The 15413-nt window shown below is 44.4% G+C and overlaps 1 protein-coding gene across 1 annotated transcript; it reads left to right on the top strand.

Moving 5' to 3' along the window:
- Nucleotides 1-9651: 9651 nt before the first annotated feature.
- BMP10 (bone morphogenetic protein 10) lies at nucleotides 9652-15111 on the top strand. The gene is made up of 2 exons (XM_069877524.1): nucleotides 9652-10013; nucleotides 13515-15111. The coding sequence occupies exons 1-2, from the start codon at nucleotides 9680-9682 to the stop codon at nucleotides 14456-14458; spliced, it is 1278 nt and encodes a 425-aa protein (XP_069733625.1). The 5' UTR covers nucleotides 9652-9679; the 3' UTR covers nucleotides 14459-15111.
- The last annotated feature ends 302 nt before the right edge of the window (nucleotides 15112-15413 follow it).

Genomic DNA, 15413 nt, shown 5'->3' with positions numbered 1-15413 from the left:
AGAGTGGAGAGAGCATCCTTAAAAAGACCGCTGGGCTCTTCTCCCAAGGGACAGGGGACAGAACGAGAGGGAATGGCCTCAAGCTCCACCAGGGGAGGGTCAGGCTGAACATTAGGAAAAAATTTTTCACAGAAAGGGTCATTGGGCAGTGGCAGAGGCTGCCCAGGGAGGGGGTTGAGTCCCCTTCCCTGGAGGGGTTTAAGGGACGGGTGGACGAGGTGCTGAGGGACATGGGTTAGTGATTGATGGGAATGGTTGGACACAATGATCTGGAGGGTCTTTTCCAACCTGGTGATTCTATGATTCTATGATATAAGGCTTGTCAAGCATTTAAAAATATGTTTAAATTGAGACATAAGGACATTGAGGCCTGGGCCAACAGAGGCAGCCAATAAACTTTTCCAACCCCTGTGATAGGAAGCAGAGGCTGTTTTCACCTAAAGAAGCTCCCTGATTCCGAAATGTGGCCTGAGCACACTGGGAGGTGTTTGACAGCAGCACATTAAGCAATGTGCCTGGGTGCAATATACTGAGAGCTGAGCCAGGGCTCCCTGCCACTCATTCCAGATAAGTCGAGCCCTTTAACACCAGGGACTGCAAGGGGCTTGTTCCATGCTCTCAATGAGATAAGCTGCCATCCGCGCCTCACAAGACACTCCTATCTGCCAAGCCACTCTGAGAAAAACAGGGAGATATGCAGCAGGATTTAAAGCACGTTACAAACTGCCCCGAGCTAGAATCTTAAATGTGGGGGGCTTGCTGGCTAAAAGTGAGGAACTACCAGAGAGGTGGGATCCTTCAGCTAGAAGAGAATTTGTGCGTAGCTTACGGGTGTTGACCAGCTGTGAAGGAGATAACTACAACAAGATAATTACAACCACAACAGGAATGATAGAGCTATCAGTACTAGAGTCTAAAAAGTGGGAGACTGATTAAAAATTCTTGAATTAAAATGTATTTTCCTAATCCTGGGCCTCATGCATGTTAATATAGTCGTGCCTGAGAGAGGGTAGACTCTGTGTGCTACTGCTAAAATGAACAGAAACTGGCGTGACAGCTAATAAGGAAACAATCTGTCTCACCAAGGTAGGTCTCCTGGCCATAAAGAGATTCCAGAAAGCTCTTACATGGGGACTCCCATCTTCCTTGCCCATTGTGATTTATTTTTAAAGCTGTCAGGATAAAGTCATATTTTTTATGTGCTAGTTAAGTTTGGAGAGCAGTCAGTCCTTCAGTTTGTTGGTCTTGGATACAGGAAAGTAATCCTCAGTGAGGAGAACTCAGCAGTTGCCTCGTGAAGTGACCTGTTAGCAGCATTTCATCAAACATTTCATCAAGCATTTCATCATAGAATCTATCTATGATTCTACGATTCTATGAAACTGTATCCTGGGCTGCATCAAAAGTGTGGCCAGCAGGTCAGAGGAGGGAATTCTGCTCCTCTGTTCCTCTCTTGTGAGACCTCATCTGGAGTATACATCCAGTTCTGGAATCCTCAACATAAGAAGGAGATGGAGCTGTTGGGACGGGTCCAGAGGAGGCTATAAAGATGATGCGAGGGCTGGAGCACCTCCTGTACGAGGACAGGCTGAGAGAGTTGGGACTGTTCAAACTGGAGAAGAGAAGGCTCTGAGGAGACCTTATGGTGACCTTCCAGTACCTGAAGGGGCTACAAGAAAGCTGGGGAGGGACTGTTCACAAAGTCATGGAGTGATGGGACAAGGGGCAATGGGTTTTAAATCATGAGAGTGGTGAGACACTGGCCCAGGTTGCCCAGGGAAGTTGTGGCTGCCCCATCCCTGGAGGGGTTCAAGGCCAGGTTGGATGGGGCTTGGAGCCCCTGATCCAGTGGGAGGTGTCCCTGCCCATGGCAGGGGGTGGAATTGGATCATCTTTAAGGCCTCTTCCAACCCAGACTATTCTATGATTCGATGATAAATCCCTCAGTAACGCTAACCAATGCATGACTATTCTGAACATTCGAAACAACGAGGTTGCAGAAGCCAGACTGGGAGGACCAGACCACATTTGGAATTTTTGCTGCAATGAAAGCCAAAATTTATGTAGAGTTCTCTACTGTTTCTCTTCAAAAAGGATAGAAATATAAATCTAATATTCAGTGGCATGGCAAACATGAATGAGACAGGCTGCTGACAATCCTAATTTATCCAGCATGATTCCAATCACCAAGTTACAGAAACTGAATCTCTGTATATAATATATAATATATAACATGTTTTTTATATATAAGTATGTGTTATATAACATCTGTATATAACTTAATACATTTAAACCTTTGAGTTTTTAAGGCTGTACATAAACAGTGTTTTTTACTCTTTAGAGATTATATCATTAGGTACAATTTGCTTTCCCATTTTGATCCCAACTCTAAAATCAAATAAACAGACCAAACATTAGACAGGCTTGTCTAATTTTCCCTTGCGTTTTGCTGATATGATTACAAGCTGTTAGCTTTGTAATTACATTCTTGTGCTGAGGCATCAACTAACATTGCCAGAAAATATTCTGTCTCTGCTTAATGCTCCGGTTGTCAGTTAAATAATTTGAAGGTATTAATCAAAATTTCCAATAAGGAAATTCCTGGTGAACAGGGCCTATTTGCTTCCAATGAATCATTCAGGATTAAGAATTTATAGCTCTAAAAGCATGATGCATTTGGTAATTACATTTAGTGATTGTTCCACAAACCTTGTTCTTTCTGTAAGAGTATTTCAGTGGAATTATTAACGAAAAGCCCCACTTGGACATGGTGGTCGTGGAAAGAGGGAGGGTTTTGAAGATTCCTCTGAAGTTTCGTGTCTTGCTTTTGTCGGTGTCACTGAAGCTGCTCAAAGAGCTGCCCCAAGTTTCACACCCACATGAATACCAAAGCTCCATAAAATAACCGGATGATGAGAGGAGGAATTTGAAAAATGTAAAATTAAAACTTTCTCTTGACCTTTTTCCGTTAAAACGCCCTGTGAAGCAAGAGTGATAAGAAGCCTGTAGAGTCAAAGCTCCCGGCACTGACAGCATCCCTGCTCTGCTGCTCATTAGCACTGCAGCTCAATCCCTTTCTATGTGAAGATTTCAAGTAAAAATCGACTCATTTTCGTCCAGGGCTCGCCAGGTTTGAATTAGGTCAGACTGGAATTAATAAACCATGTGACCTTTACTAAATTTTAAATAACCTTTTGATATTGGTTAGAGCCTCCATCTGCACGGAGACATAAAAATAGCAGGAGTGGAGACAAATCAGTAGATTTCTTAGAATCATAGAATCACCAGGTTGGAAAAGACCCATCGGATCATTGAGTCCAACCATTCTTATCAAATACTAAACCATGTCCCTCAGCACCTCATCCAACCATTTTTTCCAGGAGCAGGTAGAAATTTGTGCTAAATGGAAGTATTTTGGCTGCCTGTGTTAGTTTATTGTGAGACCTAGCAAGAAAAAAAGGTTAAATGTTGGATTGTACAGAAGCAAATACTGGTGCAATGGTCTGTTTCGCCTTTCTCATGCAAGGATCTAAGAGTTTTGTGCACTCTGACTGCAGGACTGAGCTACATATTTGAGTGAGTGCTAGAACTTTCCCGATTAAACACAAAGCCAACCCAGTCACACTAGGAAACAGCAGCTCTTCCAAATCACTGGAACAGGCAGCCAGCGAGCTGGGACTCACAGGAACAATGAGGCCATGAGTTTGCAGTGAATTTGCTGCATGTGACTGATGGGACACTGGCAGGAAGGGTATGTCCAGCTATTTCCAGCTCTTTTCTTTCTGTTTCAGTTGCTTAGGCTTTGTGCTTGCCTGAAAAATCTGTGCTTATTGCTTTTTATCTGAACTACCTCATGGCCAGTGACCCGCAGCTGAGCCCCGAGTGCAGCGATGCAAACGTGCACCTCCTGGAGCCTGGAGGTTCTGCAACCTCAGCAGGAAAAACAGAGAGACAGAGAGCAGCACAAGTAATTTGTGTACCCTGCTCATTAGCATGTCCCCATCCTTTTCACTTGCCTCAAAAAAAGCTGAAAAAGAAGAACCACAGAATCATAGAATCACCAGGTTGGAAAAGACCCACCGGATCATCGAGTCCAACCATTCCCATCAATCACTAACCCATGTCCCTCAGCACCTTGTCCACCCATCCCTTAAACCCCTCCAGGGAAGGGGACTCAACCCCCTCCCTGGGCAGCCTCGGACAGGGACCAATCACCCTTTCTGTGAAAGATTTTTTCCTAATGTCCAGCCTGAACCTCCCCTGGTGGAGCTTGAGGCCATTCCCTCTCGTCCTGTCCCCTGTCCCTTGGGAGAAGAGCCCAGCTCCCTCCTCTCCACAACCTCCTCTCAGGGAGTTGCAGAGAGCAATGAGGTCTCCCCTCAGCCTCCTCTTCTCCAGGCTAAACACCCCCAGCTCTCTCAGCCGCTCCTGCAGCCGAAGTGCTGCTGGCTTCCCATCTAAAGCTCTTGATGGGCATTTCATGCTGTCTCAGGGTCGGAAGGAGGTTGTTACTCAGTTTAAGCTGCTCCCTGCCCCTGCAGCTGCACAATGACTCCCTTCTCCCAGTTTTCTTTTTCTCAATCACACTGGTCAAAAGGCATGGCTGCATTTCTCTCCCCGTGCTTTCATTAAATACTGTCTTCTTATTTTCCAGCGACATCTGAAATCAGAACGGAGAGGTGCTGGGAACAGCCCATTTATGGAGAGGAAATCCAGAGCAGCCCTGGACTGAGGCACACAGGAATAAGGACTCAGGCAGATGCAGGAATGGAAACTAATTTTAGTTATTCCATTGCAAGCTCATCACACTGTCAGTGTCACACTCTTCTTTATCTCCCATATCACATCCAGCAGTTGCCTCATTCCACAGCTATCTCCTGACAGAGACCATTGTGGGGCATTTTTGTAATAATTTCATCCCTGTAATTTGGAAAACTCCAAATCACATGCTGTGATGGTTGCTAGAGTGCATTAGCTTGCATCACCTTCCTACTTCTCCGAAATGGCCTTGAACTGAAATCCCTGCACTCATGCAGCTTTTGAAAAGGATTTCAGGTTTGCCCAGCCTGAATTTGAAAATTTTCTCAACAAATACCTTGCTGCTGACTCAGTCTGAGCATTCAGATTTGATCCAAGTGCTGTGACAGAGATGTATCTTACACCTCCTTTTGCTGCGCAGAGGAAAGACGTGGTATTTTATTAAACTGATCTCAGTAGGTTTGAGGCTGATTACCATCCCCAAAGGCTCTTTATTCTCTCATTAAAGCACATCCTTCTGTTCTTTATTAATGTTCCATTTCTTACGGGCAAACGCAGCCGCATGGCTGAGAGTGACAGCTCTCTGTGTCACACAGAAATGACTCTCAGGCTCAACATTATTGTTTTCTCAAAGGTTTTAGCACAGAAACAAATGTTCCCTTGTGCTGTACCACAAATCCCTTGCAGGAGCAGAATGGGATACGATCTTTTCTTGTGCTGAAGCAGGATGTCACATTTTGAGCTCTGGAAACTGAGGCACGATCACTGGCTCTGTTCCCTGTGTCTTCTGCAGCCTTGGACAAGTCGTTCCATAGGTTTTCTTCCGTGAAACAGGGATGCTTCCCTCTGCTACCCTGCACCTCTCTATATGCCCCTGTTCCTGGGGCACAGGATTTGTTTCTTGTCTTCTGCACATGCAAATGTCAAACGCTGCTGCTGACAAGCATAAAGTTTAAATGAAAACTGTAAAGGTCTTTGAGGTCATGGGATACTGGAAATATTTGGTGCTCATTAGGTTTCCTGTCTCACCTGACCTAAATCTGGGGACTTGGAATCGCAGTTTGAAGATCTATGCAAAATGTTCCCAAGATCCTGTAGTGGATGTGAGTCCTTCCCTTGGGAAGCCTGAAATGAAATGCTCCATATTCCAGCCTAGTTTTACCTATAACATTTATATCCACATGCTAGCAGGACAGGCAAAATTTTAATAACCCGCTCCAGTCAGTTATTTATTTAACTGAACGATATTTCATCAAATATCCCTCTTCAAATATTTTTTTTAAAGAGGGGCACTCTAAGGCATTCAGTAATGCTTCTGTGTTGAAACCAAGAACAACTTTTGTCTTTACTGAAACCTTAATCCGTTTGGGTTTTTTTGTGTCGTGTTTTCTGAGAGACTCTTTCAGTAGAAGCCATTAAAGACAATCAGAGAAAAAAGGAAAAAAAAAAAGAAAAAATAAACATTTTTTCATGTTTCAAAAAAGCCTCATAGTGCTAACAATCTAGTTTTAAAACCTGAATTAAAATTGTTAAGCTATGGATCACTGAGCCAAAGATCCACCTGAGTTTACACGTGGAGAAATTCCATGTGACTTAACACAACTAACTGGCAGGTTCTATTTTTATTCACAGAGGAACTATTCATGTGCAGAAAACCCAGGACACAGAAGTAAACACGGGTTGGGTTTTCCTGGGAAAGGATCCACATCCCAGTCTGCTCCGAGTGTGCAGTGAGAGCAGGTGTTCCTCCGTGATGCCCAGGGAAGGGTGAGGATGCTTAAAACCCACTTCACATTCTTTTTCCCCACTTCCTCTCACCCAGAGGAGCATCACACCCTTTCAGTCTTGTATATCGTCGACCTTGACACTCCGTAAAGCCCCCGTTCACTTTCTAGCCTTTCAGCACTGAGCTTGCTTCACACATTCCTGCTCGAACCCGTGCTCTTCTGCTGCCTCTTGACAGAAGAAGCCGTGGAGGCATCAGCTTGGAGGAAGTTGTGGGGTGCCTGAGATTAGAGTCTATTTTGGAGCCCCACAATCTTCAGGGCTGACCCTTTCGACAAGTGAGCCGTTCCCAGGAGCTGCTGCCCCATCTGCTTTGCGCTATTTGCTCTCTGGGCTGATTTCCCTTCCAGCTCTTCCCATGGACAAAGAACAGAGGGTGTCCACCCCATAGTGCCACATCCACCAGATTCCTTTGATGGGAAAGGTGAGACAGTAGGGAAACAGTGCTGTATCCACACCAAAATCATAGAATCATAGAATCACCAGCTTGGAAAAGACCCATCGGATCATCGAGACCAACGATTCCCTGACACCACCAGGGTCAGTGCAGACGCTCAGGTTTTCATCAGCAACATCTTCCCATGTACAACCTCAAATTCACTGGGGAAATGAATTCCCACTTTCCAGGAGTGAGGGCCAAGAGACCTTTTCTATAAATCTGCCTGCCTGATGCACCGTTAATGAAATGAGGTCGTTGTTTATGTGACAGATTTAATAATGATTAAGCAGTGATGCTTATTAATGTTTTCTCTCCAGCTACCTCGGTTAATCTGTTTAGCATCGATTTTTTTGAGGGCAATTTCCTTCCTAGGATGGTTATTGAGCTTTTGAATTGCAGCACATGTGAAAAAAAGGTCAAACCTCTTCATTTTGGTGACACAAAATAAAGCCCTTCTGCTAAACATTTTAATTTGGGGAAAAAAATATGCATGTGTTAAATTCATCAGCTGAAGGGAACATGGAGCTGCTTTTATATCAGATGTATTCCATGGGTATTCCTCCCCTGCCAACTCCCCAGCGGGATCTGAATTGAATAAACGAGGAAACTCAGCAAAGGCTGGTTTGTGTAGAGCAGAGCAGGTTGTTCAAGGAGTTACCAAAACGAGAGGAGAAATTCAAAGGCAGTTGGAATGTCTGAGCAGTGTTCCTAAGGAGCTGCTGCATCAACATGACACATTTGTGGGGCAGGAAATTCATTTACTTCACATATTTCTGCCTGTGGGATGTGAAATTGTAGATTCATAGAAAATCTGTCTGGACTTTGCAGGGTTTAGAGAGGTCACCAGCCCAGCCTCTGCTCCAAGGCAGGGTCAGCTCCGCTCATGTCACTGCTGGAGCAGTTGAAGTGATGCAGTTCAGTTCTGTCACCCCGCGAGCCAGAGCTGTACAGCAAACTAAGTTTTAATTCGTGGGGGGCTGGACCTAGAAAAACTCCTGTGGTTCTAGAGTTGTTTGTCTGCATTAACAGGCAGAGAGAAGAATTTCACTCAATGTGTGATCGAGGACCGGGTGCTGTCTCAGAGCAGCCAGAGTGAAAGGAGATTCAGTTCAACACCTCAGAGCCATGCAAATGCTAAAAAAGACACTTTAAATCAAAAACTTTCAGCTTTAAATCCTATAGAAAACCCCACACCATGTAATAGAGGCATGTAATAGAGCAGGTCCCGGTGCTTACCGGCTCTGCAAGGCATATCTGCACGCTGCTGCCTGTGTGATCAAGCCATTATTTCTACTCATCTGGGAAGGAAAATCTAGTATCAGCAAGGACTGAGGATAAAGCGACGTGCTGGGAAGATTCAGCACCTGCTGCCTTCCTGCAAGCAGGAGCTCTTACAGCGTGCTGACCTCTTTCATTCTATGTGTGGGATCAGTGCATTTCTGAAACTAGTATTTAAGCATAAAACCACTCCTGTAGGTACTATCGCTCTCATGAGAAACCGACTCCCTGCACAGCTGGATGTTACAAGACATCCCGAATGCTTCCCTTTAGAGTAGCCAGTACAGTGCTGCAGGAAAGAGTTAAAGCTAAGTCTACTCTCATGGTTTTTAATGTTAATCTCGCTTCCTATGGCAGCAAGGACCTTAGCTTGGCATAGTCAGGTGATGAATCACCAACAAAAAGAAGATTGTGCTTTTCTTTTCAAGTTAATTAACAGAAGTGACTTGAACTTGGCTCCAGCTTTTCCCTGAGCTTTCTGTGCTCAGCTCTGGAAAGCACAATGTATTCAGAGATGAATCCCGCGGAGCATTTATAGATAAACTTGCTCAGATAACCATGAACTCCACAATTAGATCTAAATTAATCTTCCTAAGCTCAAATATCTACTTATAAAGTAGTGCAGCTATAACAGGGACCTAGTTTGAATTGTCAAGTTCCCCATGTTTAGGAGGAGAAAAGTTGAATAAACTGAGTTTAAGGGGCCATGTCAATGTCTGACCCATGACATCAACACTGAACACAATTTTTCACAAAGATACTGATACCTATTAAAGGTAAAAATAAAAGAGAACGAGCTTCAAACAGGCCTGAGTATTGTTCTGATTAAGTTGAAGAAGGGAGAAAGCTGCAGAGATGAGAACCTTTTCCCGTGTAAGTGTAGTGGTTTTGAAAAAGGGAGAGTAGTTACTTAAGGTTACTTTGTCCTTGGTGGAAAATTGATAGTTTGGATAGAGGCTCTGTTGACTTTACATTTTAGCTTGAAATCTGCATGGATGAAAGTTGTTCCTGCACGGCAAAGGAAATCAGCTACCAGGAGGCAGCAAGACAGGGCAGTTCCTCTCTGAGGAGAAACTTGTCCTATCTTCAAGTGTCCTAGCGCAGAATGTTTACAAAATGCTCATTAAGGGAAAGGGGATTGCGAGATAGCAACAAATCTGGTGAACAGCTTACACTCCGCGAGATAAGAGAGGCAAAGCAACCATCGAAGAGAGCAAGCCATATCCAATTACCGAGACCTGGTTTTGGGGAGGGGGAAGGGGGAGACAGACAGGACGGATCACAAGTTTCAAGACAAGAGCTTCCAAACTTGTCATCTCTCTGTGACACAAGCCGCATACGACCCAGGGGATAAAACCGCCACTTAGCCCACACGAGAGCTAGAGCTTGTTGAGTGCGGTTGGAGGCTCGAGCGAAGCCATGGATTCTGTAGCCCTCCAGCTGTTGGCTGTCCTCTCTCTCTTGGTTCACCTTGCCTCTTCCAGCCCCATCCTGAGCTTGGAGCACTCTTCCTTGGAGGAAGATGTGCCTCTTTTCGACGAGATTCTCTCCGAGCAGGATGGTGTTGATTTCAACACGCTGCTTCAGAATATGAAGAACGAGTTTTTGAAGACTTTGAACCTCTCTGACATTCCCCTGCATGAAACGGCCAAAGTGGATCCGCCTGAGTACATGCTCGAGCTGTACAACAGGTTTGCCACGGACAGGACATCGATGCCATCCGCAAATATTATTAGGAGCTTCAAAAATGAAGGTAAGATGCGTGCACCACTAGGAGAAGTAAATAGAAATAAATGCCCTCATAGTTACTGTGAAATGTATTTACCAGGCACGGAGTTTCCCCTTTTTCAGGGGAAAAAAGGCCTTTCAGTGCATTGGAAACAGGCAGCTGACACCGTTTGTACCGATGCTACCCAGATCCCACTTCTTGCAAGATAGGTGTCTTCTCCTTTGTTTTTGGGACTGCATGATTTGTGGAGAAGACATTTCTTTAATGTTTGGACAGCCCCAAGTATAATTTGGGTGCATCATTTTCATTCTCCCCATAATGACGCACATCCTTTATCGATTATCTGATTGATTCTTAAAACAGATACCTTAAGTAGTATTTGAAATTAAGGCAGAAATGTTTTTAAACACAGTTCAAAGGTACAATATTTTCGTATTCTGAGCCTAGGCAGCTACAGCTTTCCGTTAATATCCTCTCGCTCTTCACCCTCGTGGGATTTGTGACGGTTTCTTCCCTTGGTGTCTGAGCAAATACACAGAAACATGCTAAGAAGGATTTTGGATAACTCTTAGGTTTTACTTTGGAGGACTAGAGTATCTCCTGTTAAAAAAGAACAGCTGAAGAAGCCCAGCTGTGGCTGCAGGTCGTTCCCCCGAGTGTTTCTGCTTCAGCATCTCCTCTCAGTCAGTGAGACAAGATATTGTTTCAGTGCTAATATCTGATAGTCTGTCAGTACCTGTTTGTACCAATACAGGCTCTATGTTAGGGAAACTGAATTTCAATTGTTTTCCAAATACTGATTACTCTGCTTGGCAAACACAAGTGCTTTGATTTGGTTTAAATGCTATGGGGTCCACACAACTCTTCAAGCTGCCTTTGGGCTTCCCTCATCCTTTGTTAATCTCATTAATGAAATACAGAAGTCATTATTGCATTTTTTCTAGCACTTGCTAAGAAGATGCTCTGTGCAAGTCCTTTCAATTTTACAGCGCAGGGAGGTGCAAAGAGAAAATCCAAAGCTCCACTCTGCTCTGTCCTTCTCCAGGGCTGGGCACTCTTTGCCAGCGATGCATTTCTGGGTTGAAGAGGCACCGCATTGTGGTTTACATCTTCTTAATGTATTCTTTTCTTCAGCGTGGAGAACTTTATTGAAGGGTTGATGGCCCCTGGTGAACAGTCCTTCATCTGAACAGCCGTGCTTGTCACTGCTCATCAGCATAAAGGCTGTTCTTGCCTCATTTTGCACTCTTAGGAAAAATAAATGAGTTAAATTTGCCGAGTACAATGTGCTGAAGAATAAAATAGTGCAGTTTCGTGACTAATATCTGCAGAACTGGAGTTCTTCCAGGTTTGCAGCACTGTGATCGTGCTGATTTTTGCCAGTACTGCGCATAGCGACTCGCACTTTTATGCCTTTCTGGGACTGTGGGGCTTGATGCCGGTTTCATCACTGCAGAAGTTCCACATCAGCTGGGGTAGCCTCTCCTTAACTTTCTGTCCTTTCAGTATTTCTCTCACCTTTTCCAATGCAAAACAGCAAGAGGTGAAGTGGGACTGCTGAGGCTAAGACAGCTTCATAACCACATGCAGTTAGAGGGATTATGCAAAATAATGTTTGCTGTCGCTTGTCTTGCAAGTCTGTAGGACCAAGAAGCATCCATTTCATGCTAAAGAGCTTTTTTGATGGAGAAGTTAATTACTTGCAATGATCAGGACAGTAGAAACAGCTCATACCATGGGGTATTTTTTTTCACCCATCTACTGAAAATTGGCAGCAAAGGCAGTGTAATTATTATCCATTAAATCCTTTATTAAATTTAAGATCATTATAGAACTGTAACATGCAGCACAGCTGGAATTAGCTTTTTCCTTTAACCAATGGACCATAACATCGCTTTGGGACTGTAATCAGTTCTTAAAACTTGAATAATGCTCTTAAGGGAAATTTTTCCTTTCCTATGGACTCCAGATGTCCTTTCCTGACCCTGCTGGGGGTGTATAGGTAACACCAGGAGATATTTCACCCTAGCTAAAGAGCAGAGTCACATCCTGACTTAAAGATAAACACTTCTCATGCCCTGCTAGTGCTCACCCAGCTTCTTACCTATGGTGTGGCATTCCCTTGCCTACCGAAGAATTACTTGTGCTCATCTTCTGCACGGTTAGATGGTATTTCTCCACCCTGTAGTTATATGTAATCACTGCAGACTTGCTTTAGCATATCAAGGTCTAGGAAATCCCAAAGACTCCTTCCAGCATAGAGATTATAGCTAATCTTGAATAGCATTGTCTTTCAGCTCATGGTCTGCTCCTGCCCTGATGCTGTGCAGAGCATGTTCAGCTCCCACCCTTATCAGTTGACAGATAGCGAAATGCAAGCAGAAACACCTCTCTTTTATTTTTTTTTTATTTATGAACAGATTAAAGTGCAAAATGGAAAGAAATATAAAAATGCAGGTGCCTCAAAACCTCAAAACTGAAATTAAGTAGAAGTCATGTGCTGAAGTTGACTGATGGAGCATGGCCAATACTTGCAGCTTTATCAGTGTCATTTTTATATAAACACATCGAAATTGGACAAGCCAGAGATGAAGACAACATTAAGCTGCAAATAGTTTGCCCTTGCAGCAGTGCTACCCATAGTCCCTAAGTCCCCATCTGTCTTCTCAGTTACAAGTAGGCAGCACAGCGATTCAGCACCAAATACACGATCATGAACCAAAGTTCATGGATTGTGTGAAGAAACCCACATTGCCTACGTACAAACCATGCAGAAAGGACAGACAGACAGACAAGCAGGTATTATGGGCTTCTTATAATATGTTTTATTAACTAAAGGTTGCCAAAGAGCCTATGTGGCCGTTTGGCTGCTCAGCTGAAGCCCTTGAGTCTGTAGTGAGGTTTCTGTCATCTGGCAGTTCACACTGGATGTTCACCACCTGCTCTCCCTTTATATTTTCTCAAGCAACTTTTCCTCCCTTGGTACTTGTCCCTTCCAGTTTCTGAGGGATGTTTCAGCAGAAGGGAACACCTGCTAGCGCAGAAAAGCTGAGCAGACACAGATTCAGCCTGCTGTTCATGCAGATGCATCTTTTACGTTGTCCATCCCATGTTTACTCCAGTCCCATAACCTTTTCCCGTTCCCCTCCTGCACTAAAAAATGTCATTCCTCACTTCTTAAATAGTTGCTGTGCCACAACCTAGAAGTGATTTTGGTTTAGTATTAAGCAACACATTTTTAATATGTAAACCTTCCAGGTGACAAGGAAGTCCCTGGAAGTCATGGGGGTAGAAGGAGAATCCAGAAATCCAGTTTTATGGTTTTCATCAGGTCTGGGATCTTTCTGTGCTCTGACATCTGAAATAAATTTGACCTTTTTTAGAACTATGGGTTTGGGAAATGAAGAAAGGCACTGGAATTGTTCGATGGAAATCAAGCGATGCAAAACATGTCAGATGAACTTCAGTGCATGTGTTGCTGGATGTACTGACCCTTCTAAAATATTTGATCTTTGTCTTTTCCAGATTTGGCTTCCCACCCTATTGGTGTTACAGGAGTTCGGAAATATCCTCTTCTGTTCAATGTTTCCATCCCTCACCATGAAGAAATCATCATGGCAGAGCTGAGGCTCTACACCTTGGTGGAGCGAGACCAAATGCTCTACAACGGGCTTGACCGGAAGGTCACTATTTTTGAAGTGCTGGAAAATGACCATATGGGGGTAGGAGAAGAGAGAAAGACAGTGGCGCTGGCATCCAGGCACATCTACGGCACGAGCAGTGAGTGGGAGAGCTTTGAGGTCACTGAAGCCATCAGGCGTTGGCGAAGGGCAGGGCTGACCACCCACCGGCTGGAAGTTCATATAGAGAGCAGAGAAGGGGAGGAGCAGGATGGAGAGGGGAAGCTCGATATCGACATCAACTCCGAGGCTAAGCACGTGCCCCTGTTGATTGTGTTCTCTGATGACCAAAGCAATGACAAAAAAGAGGAGAAGCAAGAGCTGAATGAAATGATCGACCATGAGCAGCTCCTGGACTTGGAGAACCTGGAAGTCAGCAATTACCACGACCAGCCTGGAGAGGAGGCGCTGCTCCAGATGCGCTCCAACATCATTTACGACTCTACTGCTCGAATCCGGAGGAACGCCAAAGGCAACTACTGCAAAAAGACTCCACTCTACATAGATTTCAAGGAGATTGGCTGGGATTCCTGGATCATCGCCCCGGCGGGCTACGAAGCTTATGAGTGCCACGGAGTGTGCTCCTATCCCTTAACAGAGCACGTCACCCCAACGAAACATGCCATTGTCCAAACTTTGGTTCACCTGAAGAATCCCCAGAAAGCCTCCAAGGCCTGCTGCGTGCCCACCAAACTCGATCCCATCTCGATTCTCTACTTAGATGCAGGGGTGGTCACCTACAAGTTCAAATACGAAGGCATGGTGGTATCAGAGTGTGGCTGCAGATAGTAGCAGGGAACGCATGCCCAGGGGAGTTCACAGGGGAAGTATTTAATGATTCAGTCTGTAAATTTGTACATTTTGGATTTCCTATTTAATAAGGTTATTTAATGAGGCATGTACAGATAATTGTATGTTTCCTGCCGTGGGGAATGGGCAAGTTGTACGACTCTAGGGAATGTATATTTTGTTCCATTGCTTGCTTCTTGCTCTTCTTTGCTTTCCAAATTATGACCGAGTTTCTCTTCCTATGAAGGCATAGAGCAGATCACTGGATTATTTGGGAGGGCTCTTTGTGCCGAAGGGGCACATTCAAACTCACAGAAATAAAGGCGTATTTTTGTACTTTATAAATGTTGATTGGCATCGACAGGGATTTCCAGAGCTGTTAAAGATAGGTGAACTCTGGGCAATACACACCTAGGTTGTTTAATTTTGCGTAAAATCTTCATAACACACTCAGATTATTTTTTCTTTTACATTTATCTTAAGTCCTCGTGGTTCTCAGTCTCCTAAATCACTAAGGCACAACAAAACGTTAGACTTCTCCCCTTTTTTCTTAATCCTTTCTTGACTCTTTCCTTGCCTCAGTTAAAGGTAACTGGAAGGGTTGATTAGGAATCTGGAGCAGATGAGAACCATTCCCTTTCTTTTCTGTCTTCATGAAGCGATGGGCCCAGGAGCGATGCCAGCCTCGTTCCGCTCCGTGACATGCAATGGCAAGAAATTCCCCCTGCGCGTATTTATTACAAAAGCATCGTGTGCAAAGCAGCTCTGGCAGTGCTGCATTAGCCATGGGTCGTCTCTTGAGGGCGAGAGTTTCAGGTGGCAGATAGGAGTGCAGCAGATTCCCTGAATCCTTCAAACAGTATCAATTTCCAGCTAGGAAACCAATTCCCCAGCCCAGTAAACCACAGAAACCACAGCCACACAACCCAATTCAAATGGGAAAGTAGAATTGCAT

Source organism: Phaenicophaeus curvirostris, chromosome 27 (assembly GCF_032191515.1).
Source record: "Phaenicophaeus curvirostris isolate KB17595 chromosome 27, BPBGC_Pcur_1.0, whole genome shotgun sequence".
Lineage (NCBI taxonomy): Eukaryota > Metazoa > Chordata > Aves > Cuculiformes > Cuculidae > Phaenicophaeus > Phaenicophaeus curvirostris.
This window is presented reverse-complemented; position numbering and strand designations above follow the sequence as displayed.

Bases quoted from the DNA above. Each gene is read 5' to 3' on its own strand.
- BMP10 (XM_069877524.1), top strand. From the start codon at position 9,680: ATGGATTCTGTAGCCCTCCAGCTGTTGGCTGTCCTCTCTCTCTTGGTT. The intron at 10,014-13,514 runs GTAAGATGCGTG...TGTCTTTTCCAG, and splicing joins TAGGAGCTTCAAAAATGAAG to ATTTGGCTTCCCACCCTATT.